The sequence below is a fragment of the Lynx rufus genome, unplaced genomic scaffold (assembly GCF_022079265.1).
Source record: "Lynx rufus isolate CCGP_SWC_20201006 ecotype Redwood Valley unplaced genomic scaffold, mLynRuf1.p SCAF_9, whole genome shotgun sequence".
NCBI classification, from domain to species: Eukaryota; Metazoa; Chordata; class Mammalia; order Carnivora; family Felidae; genus Lynx; species Lynx rufus.
In genome coordinates this window covers 55,482,329-55,497,790 of record NW_025814897.1, presented here as the reverse complement: position 1 = coordinate 55,497,790, position 15,462 = coordinate 55,482,329, and the positions used below count along the sequence as shown (strand labels likewise).

The following is a 15,462-nucleotide window of genomic DNA, read 5'->3' as shown; positions in this document are numbered from 1 at the left end:
TTTAAATTTTTTTCATGTTTATTTATTATTTTGAGAGATAGAGCACAAGCTGAGGTGGGGCAGAGAGAGAGAAGGAGAGAGAATCCCAAGGAGGGTCTATGCTGTCAGCACAGAGCCCAGCATGGGGCTCTGTCTCATGAACTGTGAGATCATGAGCTGAGACAAAATCAAGAGCCAGACATTTAACCAGCCCATCCACCCAGCCACACCTCATCATTTCCTTTCTGTTTAGAAAACTTCTTTAAGGTCCCAAAGTCTCTAACCTTCATCTGAGAATGTGTCTTGATTTCTGTTTCATTCCTAAAGGATATTTTTGCTGGATATAGAATTCTAGGTTGACAGTTCTCTTTCAGAACTTGAAAAATGTTGTGTCACTTCATTCTGGCCCTCAGGTTTCCTGAGGAGAAATCCTGTCATTCAAATTCATTTTCTCCTATAGTATAGGTAAGGTATTCTTCTCTGTCACTCTTTTCAAGATTTTTTCTTGTCTTTAGTTTTTAGAAGTTTGTCTATAGTATGTTTTGATATGAATTTTTTTGGGTTTAACATGTTTGAGGATAGCTCAGCTTCGAGTCTGTGGCTTCATAATGCTGTTTTTTGTTGTTGGGGGAAGTAGTCTTTTTGTCTAAATTTGAAAGTTTTCAGCCATTATTTCATTAAGTACTTTTTCAGCCCTGCCTTCTTTCTTCTCCGCTTCCAGGACACCAATAACATGAATGTCAAATCTGCTGTTTTAGTCCCAACTTCTTATGGCCTGATGAGAAAGGAAGTCTAGACTCCCCATTCAGTCTTTGCAGCATGGATGGGGTTGAGGCTACAGTTTTTTTGTGGTGTTTGAGTATAGAATATTAGTTTTTGTGTAAGTTTCTGTCTTGCTAGGGTGTCTCTTTCCTAGTCATTTGGCTAGACAGAGCAGGTTTTTGTTGGAGCTGTTTTGTCTGTATCTAGTGGCATTTCTGGGTTGCTAGCATCTTTAGTTCCCACTTTGGGATATATGAGGCAAAAAGAAAACACATGGAATTTATTGTAATGTAACTCAGGTCCCAGTCTCTAACCAGTTGGCCTTCTTTCCACCTTTCAGAGTCTTCTTGTGCTTGTTTTTATATAATGTTCAGGATTTTTAATTATACTTACTGGGAAGAACAGGGAAAAGTGTACCTGTTTCATCTTCCCAGAAGCAGAAATCCCTAATTTATTCTGCTTTTAATCTAGGCACCTTAGGGAACTGTAAAGAAGCATAAAATACAGTCCTTGCCTTAAATCAAGTCTAATAGATAGGATACCAATACTTTTAGAAACACAAATGACAGACCTGTAAAAAGTGTGTAACAGTGGAAGTCCTAGGAGATAAAACATCTTTTCTTCTATCTGCCTTGCCACAGCTTCTTTCTTATATTTCTGTTTGGTAATTATTCCATTTAATACTGTTCATTGTTTACATATGTGTCTTGCCTATCTAGATTATAAGTTTCTTCAGCTCTTAGTTGAAACTCAGGATAGTGCTTATCAGTAAAGATTTTTTTAAACCAGGTTGAGGGGCACCGGGGTGGTTCAGTTGGTTAAGCATCTAACTTTGGCTCAGGTCATGACATCACAGTTCCTGGGTTCAAGCCCCGCATCAGACTCTGTGCTGACAGCTGGGAGCCTGAAGCCTGCTTCATATTCTGTGTCTCCCTCTCTCTTTGCCCCTCCCCTGCTCATGCTCTGTCTCTCTCAACAATAAAATAAACATTAAAAAAAATTTTAACTAGGTTGAAACTCTAGAACTTGTCTTGTTTTGTTTTACTATGTCTGAAAAGATATATCTGAAAATCTTCTGTAACAAAACATCTAGAAATTCTGGATATAGCACACAAACATCCTTTTAAATGCATAACTGAGCTCAAAAAAAATAAAGAAAGAAAGAAAATTCCAAAGCATCAAATCCAAAGAAGGACCTGAAAACTAAATTGACAAATGAGTTCTAAGATCATGAGCAGTGACAAGGCACCTTGTCCTTCAGCCTCAGTTTTACATAGGAAAAATGACTACCCTGAGAATTTGTAGTCACTCTTCTTCCTTCACACAGGTTTGGGATTTAAATACATATTTTCTTTATTGTCGGGAAACCTCAAGGTGTAAAATTACCTTAAATTGGTCCAACATTCCTAGAGCCCCAGTATGTATGAGAGAAGCAAAAGTAAATCATCTTTTAAAAAAATGTACTTTCATATATAGGCCCTTGAAGATTTCTGTAGATTGGATGGAGATCAAACTAGTGTGCACAATCAATTCCAAAACCAGAAGAGGAAATAAGCTAGCATAAGCAAAAGTTAGGAGAAACCGAAATCAGTATAAATAAGCCTCCCAAATCAGATGCTGAAATATAAAGTAACTATTTAGAAAATATTTAATGAAATGAAGGAGAAAATGAAAATGTGACCAAGGAATAGGAGATTATCAAAAGTGAAATTCCAGATTTGAAAAAGAATCAAAGAATTTCTTTTTTCTTAAATGTTTGTTTGTTTGTTTGTTTTTGAGAAAGAGAGCATATGTGTGTATGCATAGGGGAGGGGCACAGAGAGAGGGAGCAAGAGAATACCAAGTTGGCTCCATGCTCTGTGCAGAGGCCAATGTGGGGCTCCATCCCATGACCCTGGGATCATGACCTGAGCTGAAATCAAGAGTTGGATGCTCAACCAACTAAGCCATCCAGGAACCCCTAGAATCAAAGAACTTCTAACATTGAAAAAAATACTGAAATAAACTCAACAGATAAGTAAAAGTAGATTAAACACAGATGAAGAGAGAATTAATTAAATTGGAAGACAAGTCTAAAGAAATAAAGCATTACAAAGAAATAATACTTCTTTTTGTAGTTCCAAGGGAAAAAATGGCAAAAATGGAATCAGAAGAGATATTCAAAGGGATAGTAGGTGCATATTTTCTTGAAATGATAGAAGACATGATTCCTTAGCTTCAAGGACAATAATTCCCTAGCAGGACAAATTAAATCTTTCTCAGGTTTCTCAGGTATGGCAGATGTGGTAGATTAGCTCATTCACTATCATTCCAGCCTTCGTCAAGAATTCATTCCTATAATATAAATGAAAAGCTGTAAGTTATATTTCCCATATTTGTTTTGCAGGTAAGTTTCCAGATACATTCAGGTTCTGCCAATCACATGTATTCACATGAGATTGAAATCAAAACCAAGTTAACTTGTGCTGGAGAGAAGTGGTAGTATGTAAGGCATCCATTTACTGTTGTGGATCAAGGGTATGCATCATGGCCCTAGAAACAGGTATGATGACAGCTTCCTGATCTATGAATTATAGCTAAGGTTACAGTATGATGCTGGGTGCAAAGTCCTCCCAGTTCTCTAGCTTCCTAAATGTGAAAAAGAAAAAAAGTTCCTTTGGCAAGATAATTCTGTGGTAGTGTTCAAAGTTTAGAGTCTAAACCTTACTCATTCAGCATTTCGGTTGGAATTGAATATTAAATTCTTTTCTGCTTTAAATAGAGATAGTATCTGCAGTTGAATCCTGATTGTTGCCTATAGAAAAACCATACTAAAATTGCTGAAATCCAAAGACAAAGATCTTAAAATATCCAGAGATAAAAGGCATATTGCTAACAAAGGAATAGTCAGCAGACTTACCAACAGCCAAAACAATGGAAGCCAAACACAGACTATTATCTTCAAAGTGCTAAGAGAAATTAACTATCAGCTTCGAATTATATATGCAGATATCTTTCAAAAACAGAGGTAACGTGAAGACATTTTGAAACAAACAAAAATGGAGAAAGTTTACCAATATATCTCACTGAAAGATGTTCCCCTGTAAGAATCTCTTTAGCTGGTGGAGAAAAAGTGATAAACCTGTGGGATTATCTGAACAAAATATTGTGACTCTTTAATATCTAATTTGAGAGATTTTTAAATGAAACTAAAGTGGTGGACCAAATAACGTGAGATATGAGGATAATCTTAGTTACATAGTTGCTAAGGTCTTTTTTACTTGGGAAGAAGGTACATACAGTGATTAATTTTAGATTTTACATGTGCATTTTTGGTAACCATTAGAAACAGTGATTTTAATCTAAAAATATTTAATCTAAATTTAATCTAAAAAATTTAGTCACTAAAAATAGTGATTTTATAGTGACTTTTGAAAACATGAGGGAGTAAATGGAATGATATAAACTGAATCCAAAAAAAATCAGGAAAAGAAGGGTAAAAATGGAAGCAGGGAGGAGTCAGAACAAATACAAAGCAGAAAATAAAGGGTAGAAAAAATTCAAAATATATCAGTAGTCACTTATCAGTGATTTATCAGTCACTTATCAGTCAATATAAATGGACAAAGCTAAGCAACAAAAAAGACTCAAGCAGGGGAAAGAAATCCAGCTATGTGCTACTCATGAGAAGCATGATTAAAACATAAATACACAGTACGTGGCACAGCCACCACAAAAAATACATAGCTTAAAAGTTGCATCTCTTGGGGCGCCTGGGTGGCTCACTTGGTTAAGCATCTGACTCTTGGTTTCGGCTCAGGTCATGACCTCACGGTTCAGGAGTTCAAGCCCTTAGTCAGGCTCCACACTGACAGCATGGAGCCTGCTTGAGATTCTCTCTCTCTCTCTCTCTCTATTCCTCCTCCACATGTTCTCACTCTCTCTGTCTCTCCCTCTCTCTCTCTCTCCCTCTCTCTCTCTCTCAAAATAAATAAGTAAACTTAAAAAAAAAATTGCAGCTCTTTCTCAGCAGGTACCAGTTCTAAATAAGAATGAACTAGGGGCCAAAATGTAAAACCAAAAAAGAAGCAGCTATGTGTGGTTAGTAATTTCTAGTTTAAACTGTAACTGAACACTGTAGCTTCATATGTCTTATTTTATATTATACTTTTCCCATTACTGATAGTTTTGACTTTAATAAAAGACATCCCATAGTTTTTAGTGTCACAAAATGAGAATTTTTCAACAGTATGTTCTAGAAAGTAATATACTAACTGGAGTGAATGTTTGTATCTTTTTTTTTTTTTTTTAAAGACTCTTGAAGTGTAATCTTTTTTTTTTTAATTTTTTTTAACGTTTATTTATTTTTGAGACAGAGAGAGACAGAGCATGGGCGGGGAAGGGGCAGAGAGAGAGGGAGACACAGAATCTGAAGCAGGCTCCAGGCTCTGAGCTGTCAGCACAGAGCCCGACGCAGGGCTCGAACTCACAGACTGCGAGATCGTGACCTGAGCCGAAGTCGGACGCTTAACCATCTGAGCCACCCAGGCGCCCCTGTTTGTGTCTATTAAGAAGTAGCCTTAAACCCTTCTCTCATGCCTTCACTGTCAAGTGATTAAAACTCTTAAAAGCATAGTATTAGAGTCAGCATGCTGGACTGACAGGTAAACGCTGAAGTGGTTAGAGCTGGTACTGATGCTGTCAGTCTTTAGCACTATCTGCTTAGCTGTGTTTATGCTACAAAAGTGCAACATTAGACACTAGCCAGCTAGTACTGCCACCCTCATGTAACTCCAAAGAGGAAAACAAGATTTGATTAACTAAGTGCACATGTCGTCTTTAAGTTACTCCTGTTGTCCTTGGCTTGGATACAGTGACATGCAGATTTGTGTCTTTAATTACTTTGACTAATACCGTGAATGGACAGCCACAAATTCCCTCTTCACCTGACCAGCAATGGCCCCTCAACTGCAGTAGGAAAAAAGAAAAAACAAAAAACCGTTTTGTGTGAAAATGGGTGACAACTGGCACTTAAGATCAGAAAAAGAGTTGCTTATACCTGATGCTTTAAGATGCTGTCTGCCCAAAGCTCTGAAAGACTTTAAGATGAAAGCAGTCATACTTACTACAATAGTACTGAGTTTTTGTAGAATTTACATTTGATAGTAAAACCTACCTGTTTCATCTTAAAAAAAAAAAACCCACATAAATACTAATTTTAAAAGAAAGGGATATAAAAACAATATGTGCCACACAAATACTGACTAAAAGAAAGTTGGACTAGCCATTTTAATAACAAAAAAAATTAAGGCATTATTTAAAACGAATGTATTTGCTACATTGTTATTAAAAGATTCACCTTACCAGAAAAAAAAAAAAAAGGCAGGTCTAAGTCTTCTATGGAAAATTTTAAGCAAAAATTGACAGAATTACTAAGAAAAATGTATCAGTGTTCCATCATGCTGAGTTATTTTAACACAGTAGCTCTATGAAAAAGGATATAGACAAAATTTGAGTAATACAATAACAAGTTGGTTTAATATGTTTAGCAGTTAGAGAGTGCTTGGTCTTCTCAAGCATGCATGGAGTAGTTATTAAATCTACCAGACACTAGTTTTAAAGCAAGGTTCAACAAACTTTAAAGAATTATTATCATACATAACATGTTCTCCAACTATAGTACAGACAGGATTAGCCAAATAGCCCATATATTTGTAAATTTAAAACCACATTTGTAAATACAAGTAAAAAATAGAAATTGTAGTAGAAATATCGTAGTTCATATAAAGTAATCACAGTGAAAGTACTACAAATCAAAGTAAGATATAGCTAAAGTGGTTCTTAGAGGGAAATGCATAGCCTTAGATGAAATAGGCTGAAGAATAATGAACTAAGCATACAACTTCAATAATTAGAAAGTGGATCAATAGAATCAATCCACATAGAAATGAAAAATGGGACTAATGAAGGGCAGAAACTAATGAAAAGAGGAGTGCCTGGGTGGCTTAATCAGTTAAGCATCCGACTTCAGCTCAGGTCATGATCTTGCAGTTCATGTGTCCGAGCACCACGTTGGGCTCTGTGCTGACAGCTCAGAGCCTGGAGCCTGCTTCGGATTCTGTGTCTCCCTCTCTGACCCCTCCCTGGCGTGCTCACTCTCTCTGTCTCTTTCTCTCTCAAAAATAAAAAACCTAAAAAATTTTTAAATAATGAAAACAGATATAATATTAAAGATTAACGTCTTCAATCTAATTTTGCTCCCTTCTGAAACCCTGCTAAGACTCCAACGAAGGAATTTATTTATAAAGCATAAATCCACAAGAAGACTGAATAAAATTTTAGAAGCTGGAAAGTAGATGGATTACTGCTAACTGCCTTAAGTAACCCACGAAAGCTGAATTTTAAAGAACCTCCAGTTTACACCAGAATTTTCTAAAATATCAAACATTAGCAGCAACAGACAGTTTGGAAAAGGAGCTAGAAGAGACATCTAAAATAAAGAAGACTGGTTAAAGCTTTAAGAAGCTGTGAAACGCTTACATCCCCTCACCTACTTCATACTGCTGAACAATTGCAGAAGCCTATAGGTTTATTCTCTGGGAAGGGTGAACAATATCTCTAGATTGGGTTTTGCAGACACAATCGAGCATGTGAATACCATGGTAAAATCAGGGAAATCGGGTGACCTTATGCAATCTGAATGTTGTATGTAAAAACCTCTAAGCAGAAAATTGGAAGAATTTTCTTTTAGGGAATATGAGGAGCCTAAAAGACCTAAACATTCTGATATTGGGGGTTCGCTAATAATTAGTCCAGCAAAATAACCCTACAATGAAGGTTACTAGACTAAGGGCCTCAAACATATGTTTAGAGCTTGTGGTCACCTTTTTAGTTTCCCATTCTTCAAAATGAGACGGTGCCAGACATATGATAAATGCAACCAATATGAAACGTAGAGGTCAAAACGAATAATAAGGAAAGAAAAGCAGCTTAGAAGAAAACAACTTATGCGTGAAGAAGAAAACTTCAAAAATAACAAAACAACAAATACCATTATTCATATTCCTAGAAATATACTACGTCTATGATTCAAGAGTAGGATGCAATAAAAAAGGAACATTCAAAGAATCTGCCCCCCCAAAAGAAGATATTAAAAATATAGTACAATGATAAACTGAAGTGAATGGTTTGAAAGATACAGTCAAAGAAGCTACTGGAATTCCTTCTCCATTGTGACTGCATTATGGTCCATCATCCCTCATCCACCAGCAAGAATCTACCACAGGAAAGGCTTACTAAACCCATGGTATGGTCCAGAGTAAACAGGACAGCATGAGATCTCAGGGCCCTTGGGCCCAATCACCACCACTGCTGTGGAGAAACAGTGAAGTGTTTCCTCAAGTCCGTGGGCTTCCTGGCAGAAAGGGCAGAAGCAAAGACAGATGGACACACACACACACACACACACACACACACACACACACACCTGGGTGCCATTAGGCTGATGAGAAAGAAATGGAGAAGAGATTTGGTAGAAATATTACTGGGCTGGATAGAAGGGCCAACATAGAAAAAGGGGAGAGGACAGTGCAGATAAAATGGAAGGGAGGGAATCATCACCAAAATTATTCAAGAAAAGATCCTATACATGAAAGACATGAATGATTGCATTGAAAAAACCCTGTGGCTGTTCACAATGGGTGGAAATAAATCCATGCCAGTTTCAGAATTCTAAGACAAAGAAGATTCCACAAATTTATAGAGTTAGAAGGCATATAATACTTACAAAGGATCATGAAGCAGAATGGTTTAGGACTCATCAAAACAAAAGTGGCAGCTGGAATTACAGAATTCTAACCTAGGATCTTGTAGTCAGCCAAACTACCAATGAAATGTGATGACAAAATACATCTTCTTATATTTGAATTCTCAAAAGAAATAGCCTATAAACTATTACTCAGAAACCTACTGAAGGATGTATTTGACCAAAGTGAGAGAGTAAACCAGAAAGGAGGAAGACATGAAATTCAAGATGGGAAATCCAGCATCGAGAGAGGTAAAGGCAATTCCCAAGGTGAAGAGGAAGGGAAGGGATTTCTTAGATGATAGCCATATGCTAGTCAGGAAGGCAGTCCAGAATGAAGCACTGTAACTCCAGATACAGATGTGTTGCGAGCCTTCTGTATTATACATTCTTGTGCCTGATGATAATGGGAAGTTTGTCCCCAGAATCTTATCTGTACTTAGTTTATAGGGACTATGTGCTGATGAAATTCTTGCTCTCTCCTGTGTACCGTGCTACCTGGATAACCAAAGACGTTCATTTCACCCCACAGAAGAATTTTGCTTTGAACTACTGCTGAGAGCTGAAGATTGGCCCTGGTAAGTAAGCTTAGAAGGAGAAAATGGAGAGTACTCTACTCCCATTGGTCATATTCTGTCACATCTCAGCTCCTGACCCACACTGATACGCTGTCAGATGCCTTCACTGTGTTGAGCCCTGTTAACTCGGACTCATTCTTGCCTCCCCTAAATGGGGTTATGATAAACTCTTTGTAAAGCTGAAGACATCATCTTCCCAGAGATGTTCATCAAACAATGACAATAATACTTTTTCCATGCACAGCCAGGTTTATGCTTTCCTGATGGTTTTTAAATTATTTTTTCATTGATTTATATACAAATACTTATAGTTAAAATAAGAAAATATTTGAGAAAATCTATTCTTGTCATTCACCATATTAAAAAATAAAGGAGAAAAATATGTGAAGATAGCAATAGATTTAGAAAAAGCATTCTATAAAATTCAACACCTATTTACAATCTAAAAACAAGATAAATCCCTTTATAAATGACTAATAGAAGGGAACTTCTTAACCCGTAAACTCTACAGCATCTAACACATTTAGGCATGAAATGTTAAAAGAAATTTCTCTTCAAAATGAAGACTAAAACAGGAGTATATATTATCACCACTTCTATTCAACATTTTACTGGTTGAAGCCCTGTCCAACATAGTATTTGCAAATGACATGATCGTGTACAGAAAATGTCATAGGATACGTACCAAAAAACTGGAAGCAGTAAGTTGGAATTCAACAAGGTCATGAAATTCAGATGAATATTCAAAAATCATATTTCTATGTACTAGCAGTGGAACAATTGAGAAGTGAAATTTCAAAAGTACAATTTCCAATAGCATCAAAAAGCATCAGATGTTTAGGAACTAAATTTAGCAACAGTATGCAAGACCTGCGTATGGGAAACTACAGTGAACAGTTTTTTGCTGAGAGAAATTAAATAAGATCTAAATAAATGGAGAGATGTACCATTTTCATGGATTAGAAAACTCAATATTATTAAGATGTCTGTTCTCCCCAGCTGATCTATAGGTTTAATCAATCATAATCAAAATCTCTACAGGATTTTTGGTAAAAATTGAGAATCTGATTCTGAAATTTGCATGGGAATGCAAAGAATCTAGAAGAACCAAAACAGTTTTAAAAAACAAAGTGGGGCGCCTGGGTGGCGCAGTCGGTTAAGCGTCCGACTTCAGCCAGGTCACGATCTCGCGGTCCGTGAGTTCGAGCCCCGCGTCAGGCTCTGGGCTGATGGCTCGGAGCCTGGAGACTGCTTCCGATTCTGTGTCTCCCTCTCTCTCTGCCCCCTCCCCCATTCATGCTCTGTCTCTCTCTGTCCCAAAAATAAATAAACGTTGAAAAAAAAATTAAAAAAAAAAAAAGAACAAAGTTAGAGGACTTACGCTTCTTGATTTGCTCTGTGTTACACTAATCAAGACAATGTGGTATTGGTGGTAAGAATAAAATACAGATCAATAAAACATCCAAATATAGACCACTCATCAATACTGACCTGATGTTAAGTAAACATCCAAAGGTAATTCTTTTGGAGAAAGGATACTCTTTTCAATAAATTGTGTTGAAACAACTGTATATTCTCATTTTAAAAAGTGAACTTAAGGGCACCTGGGTGGCTCAGTTGGGTAAGCATCCTACTTCGGCTCAGGTCATGGTCTCACAGTACAGGGGTTTGAGCCCCACCTCAGGCTCTGTGCTGACAGCTCAGAGTCTGGAGCCTGCTTCAGATTCTGTCTCCCTCTCTCTCACTCTCTGTGCCCCCCCCCCCGCTTGTGTTCCCTCTCTTTGAAAAATAAACATTTAATAAATAAATGAATTTAAACTCATGCCATTATAAAAATTTCTAGAATTGAATCATATCCCTAAATATTAAAGCTAAAATTATAAAACTTCCAGAAGAAAGTGTAGAAGTTTTTGCAGCCTTTGGTTAGGTGAAGTTATTATATAGGACACAAAAAGCTATAATGAAAAAATTTGTAAGTTGAACTTTATCAAAATAACAAATTTTTATTCTTCAAAAGACATTGTTAAGAAAATGAGAGGCAGGGGTGCCTGGATGGCTCAGTCGGTTAAACATCTTAATCTTGATTTTTGCTCAGGTCATGATCTCATGGTTTGTGAGTTTGAGCCCCATTTCAGGCTCTGAGCTGACAGGGTGGAGCCTGCTTGGGATTCTCTCTCTCCCTCTCTCTCTTTCTCTGCCCCTTGCCTATGCGTGCACATTTGCTCGCTCTCTCTCCCTCTCTCTCAAGATAAATAAACTTAAAATAATAATAATAAAATAAAATGAAAGGCAAATCACAAACTTGGAGAAAATACAACATACATATATCCAACAAAGGACTTAACGTCTAGAATATATAAAGTGTTGCAATTAAAAAAAGAACTCTTAGAACTCAAGAAAGCAAATATTTTTTTTTAAATAGGCAAAGATTCAACAAACACTGTATTGAAGAAGATAATATGGATGGCAAATAGCATATAAGATGTTCAATAACATTAGTCATTAGGGAAATGCAAATCAAAACCACGATGAGATACCACTAACACCTACAAAGAACAACTAAAAGGAAACAAACAAAAACCGATGTTATACCAAGTGTTGGTGAGGATGTAGAACTAAAAACATACACTGCTGGTGGGAATGTAAAATGATACACACTTAGGAAAACAGTTTAACAGTGCCTTAAAAAGTGTAACATTCACCTGCCATTCAGTACAGGTGTTCCTCTCCTAGCTTTTTACTGAAGAGAAATGAAAACATATGTTCATACAAAAACTTACTTGTCAATGTTCGTAGCTATTTTATTATAGAAAAAAACTGGAAACAACATAAATGTCCACCAACATTCGGACGGACAAATTGTGGCTTATCCATACAATGGAATACTACTCAGCAATAAAAGGAAATGAAGTAGTGATACACATAACAACATGGATGAATTTCAAAATAATTATGCCAAGTGAAAGAAGCCATACAGTGAAGATCTACTGTATTACTCCCTTTACATAACATTCTAAAATATGCAAACATGCTTTTGGAGATGGTGGATATGTTTGTTATCTTGATTGTAGTGTAACTTTCATGGGTATATACAGATGTACTGATCAAACGTACACTTGAAATATATTCAGTTTAACGTAAACCAGTGATACCTCATTGAAGCTGTAAAAAATATATAAGCTATTGTTCTTGTTTTGGGTAACTCACCAAGCTTCAGTTTTCTCATCAGTGATGTGCAAAGAATAATACCTGCTTCACAGGGTTTATTTGAAGATTTTACTCATATGCTTGTGTATCTAATTTACTATGGTGCCTACCTGACACATAGCAAGTAACTCAGTCAATGTTAATTCTGTTCCAGCATCCCCCTGCCTCTTCCAGAGGACTGATACAGTCCGTCAGATTACTTTCTTGAAGCACATAGCAATCAAATGGCACATTCTTTCTCATTTTTTTAATAGCTAAATCTAGTCTGCAAATGTATTGGAGAATTTAATAGATAGGTTTGCTTTTAATACTAACAAAAATCTTTCCTTCTCGGGGCACCTAGGTGGCTCAGTTGGTTGAGTGTCCAACTTCGGTTCAGGTCATGATCTCATGGTTCGTGGGTTCAAGCCCCGCATAGGGCTCGCTGCTGTCAGCACAGAGCCTGCTTCCGATCTTCCGTCTCCCTCTCTCTCTGCCCCTCCCCCGCTTGTGCTCTCTCACTATCAAAAATAAACATTAGAAAAACCCCCCAAAACCAAAAAACCTTTCCTTCTCGTGAAAGTGATGGCTTCAAGCTCTGATGATGACAGGAGTTGACACAGTTTCATTTTGCTTTCCCTTTTTTTCCCCACAGGGTTTATCCATGGCTCAGAGGACTAGGTTATACATCCTTGGGCATATTTTTATTGGGATTTCTGTTATGGAACATAGATAACATATTTTGTGATTCACTGAGGTAAGATGTGCATCTTTTTCAATCTTTGAGAAATATTTTTAGAAACAGTCTATAAGCAGAGAATTTCATAGGCATATAGAATTATTAGTGCCACTAAGTGAATTTTTGCCATTGTTGAATTTAAAAAGTATGTACAGCACAATAAAGTTAAATTCTGAGAACACTTTTTTAATTAACCTAAAAATTTGGACCCAAGACTATTTCATAACATCTGTAGGGATTTTTTCGTGTGCACATCACAGAGCTATAGAGCTAATCAGATGTTAATTAGGCCTTTGAAATCTGCCTAATCTGTGTTGAAAGTGTTGAAGAAATAAGAATGATTTGTAAGAAGCATGGGATATATATGTGTATAATTTTGTATCTTAATATACTTAATGTTCTTTTCTAAGGCAAGCATTCCTTTTACCATCTTGTCAGCTATTTGTATTGACTAAAGTTTGAATTTTGGGTCTCTGGATCCTAGTCTGTCATTAAGATACTATATTTCTGGGCCTCAGTTTCCATAAAGTGAACATGTTAAATAGGTTTAAACTAGCGGGTCCTTCCAATTCAAAATTCTGTGCCCTAAAGTTTTGCATAAACACATATATTGAATAGCACCAGGGAGAGGCAATTAGCAAAATTCAGACTGTGAGAAATCTATAGGATGAATACCTGGTTTCTGCAGCATCAGTTGCAGAGGGGGTAAAAAAGGGAGGAGAGACATATAGATTAAAAGAGACCTAAGAGATTTACGGTATCAACCAAATACAATGATTGACTTGTTTTGAATCTTGATTTAAGCAGACAAACTGTAAAAAAAAAAGAAAAAAATTCTAAACTTACAAGACAATTGGAAGTTTGATCAGTAGTTGAATATTTGGTGATATTAAGAGATTATTGTTAATATTTTATATGTGAAAATAGTAGTATGGTGAAGTTTTAAAGAGCTTTTAATCTTTTAGAGACACATACTAAAATATTTAGAGTTAAAATACAATATCTGGGATTTGCTTCAAAATATAGAAGGGGAGAAGCAGATGAGAGTTTAGATGATTGGCTGTTAGTTACAATTATTGAAGCTGGATAATGGGTACATTATTATTTTGCCTATTGTTGCACACGTTTGAAATTTTCCATAAAATAATAAAAATAATAAAAAGTTAAATAAGTAAATTTAGATTTTGAATGTATACAAATAAACAAGTAATATACCTAGCTTAGAAAACTAAGGTCTGAGTGAGTAGTTCTGAATCAGTAATATACTTCAGAAGCCCTATTAGAGCATTTACACTGCTGAGATAAGTCATCATCTTCTGGGTGAAAGCCACCAAGAAGTAAAGTAAGTTCTTAGAGATGGTAATTGTCTCAAAAATTTATGGGCTATCTGGAAAAATAGTTTGGTGTTTAACATTGATTTTCTCCCTTCTAATAATGAGAATGTTAATATGGTACACACTTAATCAAAAGATCTAGAGTCTGAGACTCAGCTGTGCCACTTGGCTGAGTGATTTAGGCAACTTGGTCTCTGACTTTTAGTTCCTCATCTGTAAAGCAAAGCTAATAATAGCTACCTCAATGTCTCACCTAAGTAGTGAAATAATATTTACAAAAGCACTTCATAGACTGTACAGTGCTCATCTAAGATGACGGTTGTATGTAGGCCAAGGAAAAGCATGTGTCTGGTTTCTTGACTGAATAGCTAAGTAGACTAATGTTTCCCAAATTGTGTTCCAGGAAACACTAGTTCCATAAAATGTTAGTAAGATACTACATTATGAAAGGGTTCTGTGCATTAGTTCATTACCTGAAAAAAAATGAAAATAAACTCTTACAGTTATGATAGGACTTCTCAAAGCCTTTATTCTGTTAATATATACTGCAGTTTCCAAGAGGGCAATAAACTATGTACCATTTCCCGCATTTTTTTTGAACATAGCATCATTTCTTCATGGAACTTCTGCTAGGAATGCTGTTCCTCAAAACACACTTTGGAAAACAATATGGCAGACTACAGCAGACTTAAGGAAATTAAATAATTGCCATGTTTGAGAGTCACATTTCAAAATGTTCATAGGCTGTCAGCATTAGTTGCTAACTACTAAAAAAAAAAAGATAATAACATGGTGATTTCTTCCCTCCTCTTTTCACAGGAACTTTCGAAAGAAGATGCCACCTATCATAGGTGTTGCCACACAGTTTCATGCATGGTGGCATATTTTAACTGGCCTTGGTTCTTATCTTCACATCCTTTTCAGGTAGGAAATAGAGACTGTTTTAGCATAGTGTCGAAGTATTTATTCTCTTACTCTTCAAAAAGAATGGTGTAGATATAAAAAGACAAAATCAGGAACTTATGTTCCAGCTTTGCCTCTGCCACTGGATGACCTTAGGCAAGTCCCTTCCTCTCTCTCAAGCTTAGTTTTCTCATCCTT

General features: G+C 36.3%; 1 protein-coding gene across 2 annotated transcripts in view; it reads left to right on the top strand.

The window, feature by feature from the left end:
- Nucleotides 1-15,462, top strand: part of ACER3 (alkaline ceramidase 3) — a 170,940-nt gene that overhangs the window by 145,119 nt on the left and 10,359 nt on the right. For both annotated transcript variants that reach the window (XM_047070880.1, XM_047070881.1), the window contains exons 8-9: nucleotides 12,944-13,045; nucleotides 15,181-15,285. In XM_047070880.1, coding sequence (XP_046926836.1) covers nucleotides 12,944-13,045; nucleotides 15,181-15,285 — 207 coding nt within the window. The remainder of the gene's footprint in view (nucleotides 1-12,943; nucleotides 13,046-15,180; nucleotides 15,286-15,462) is intronic.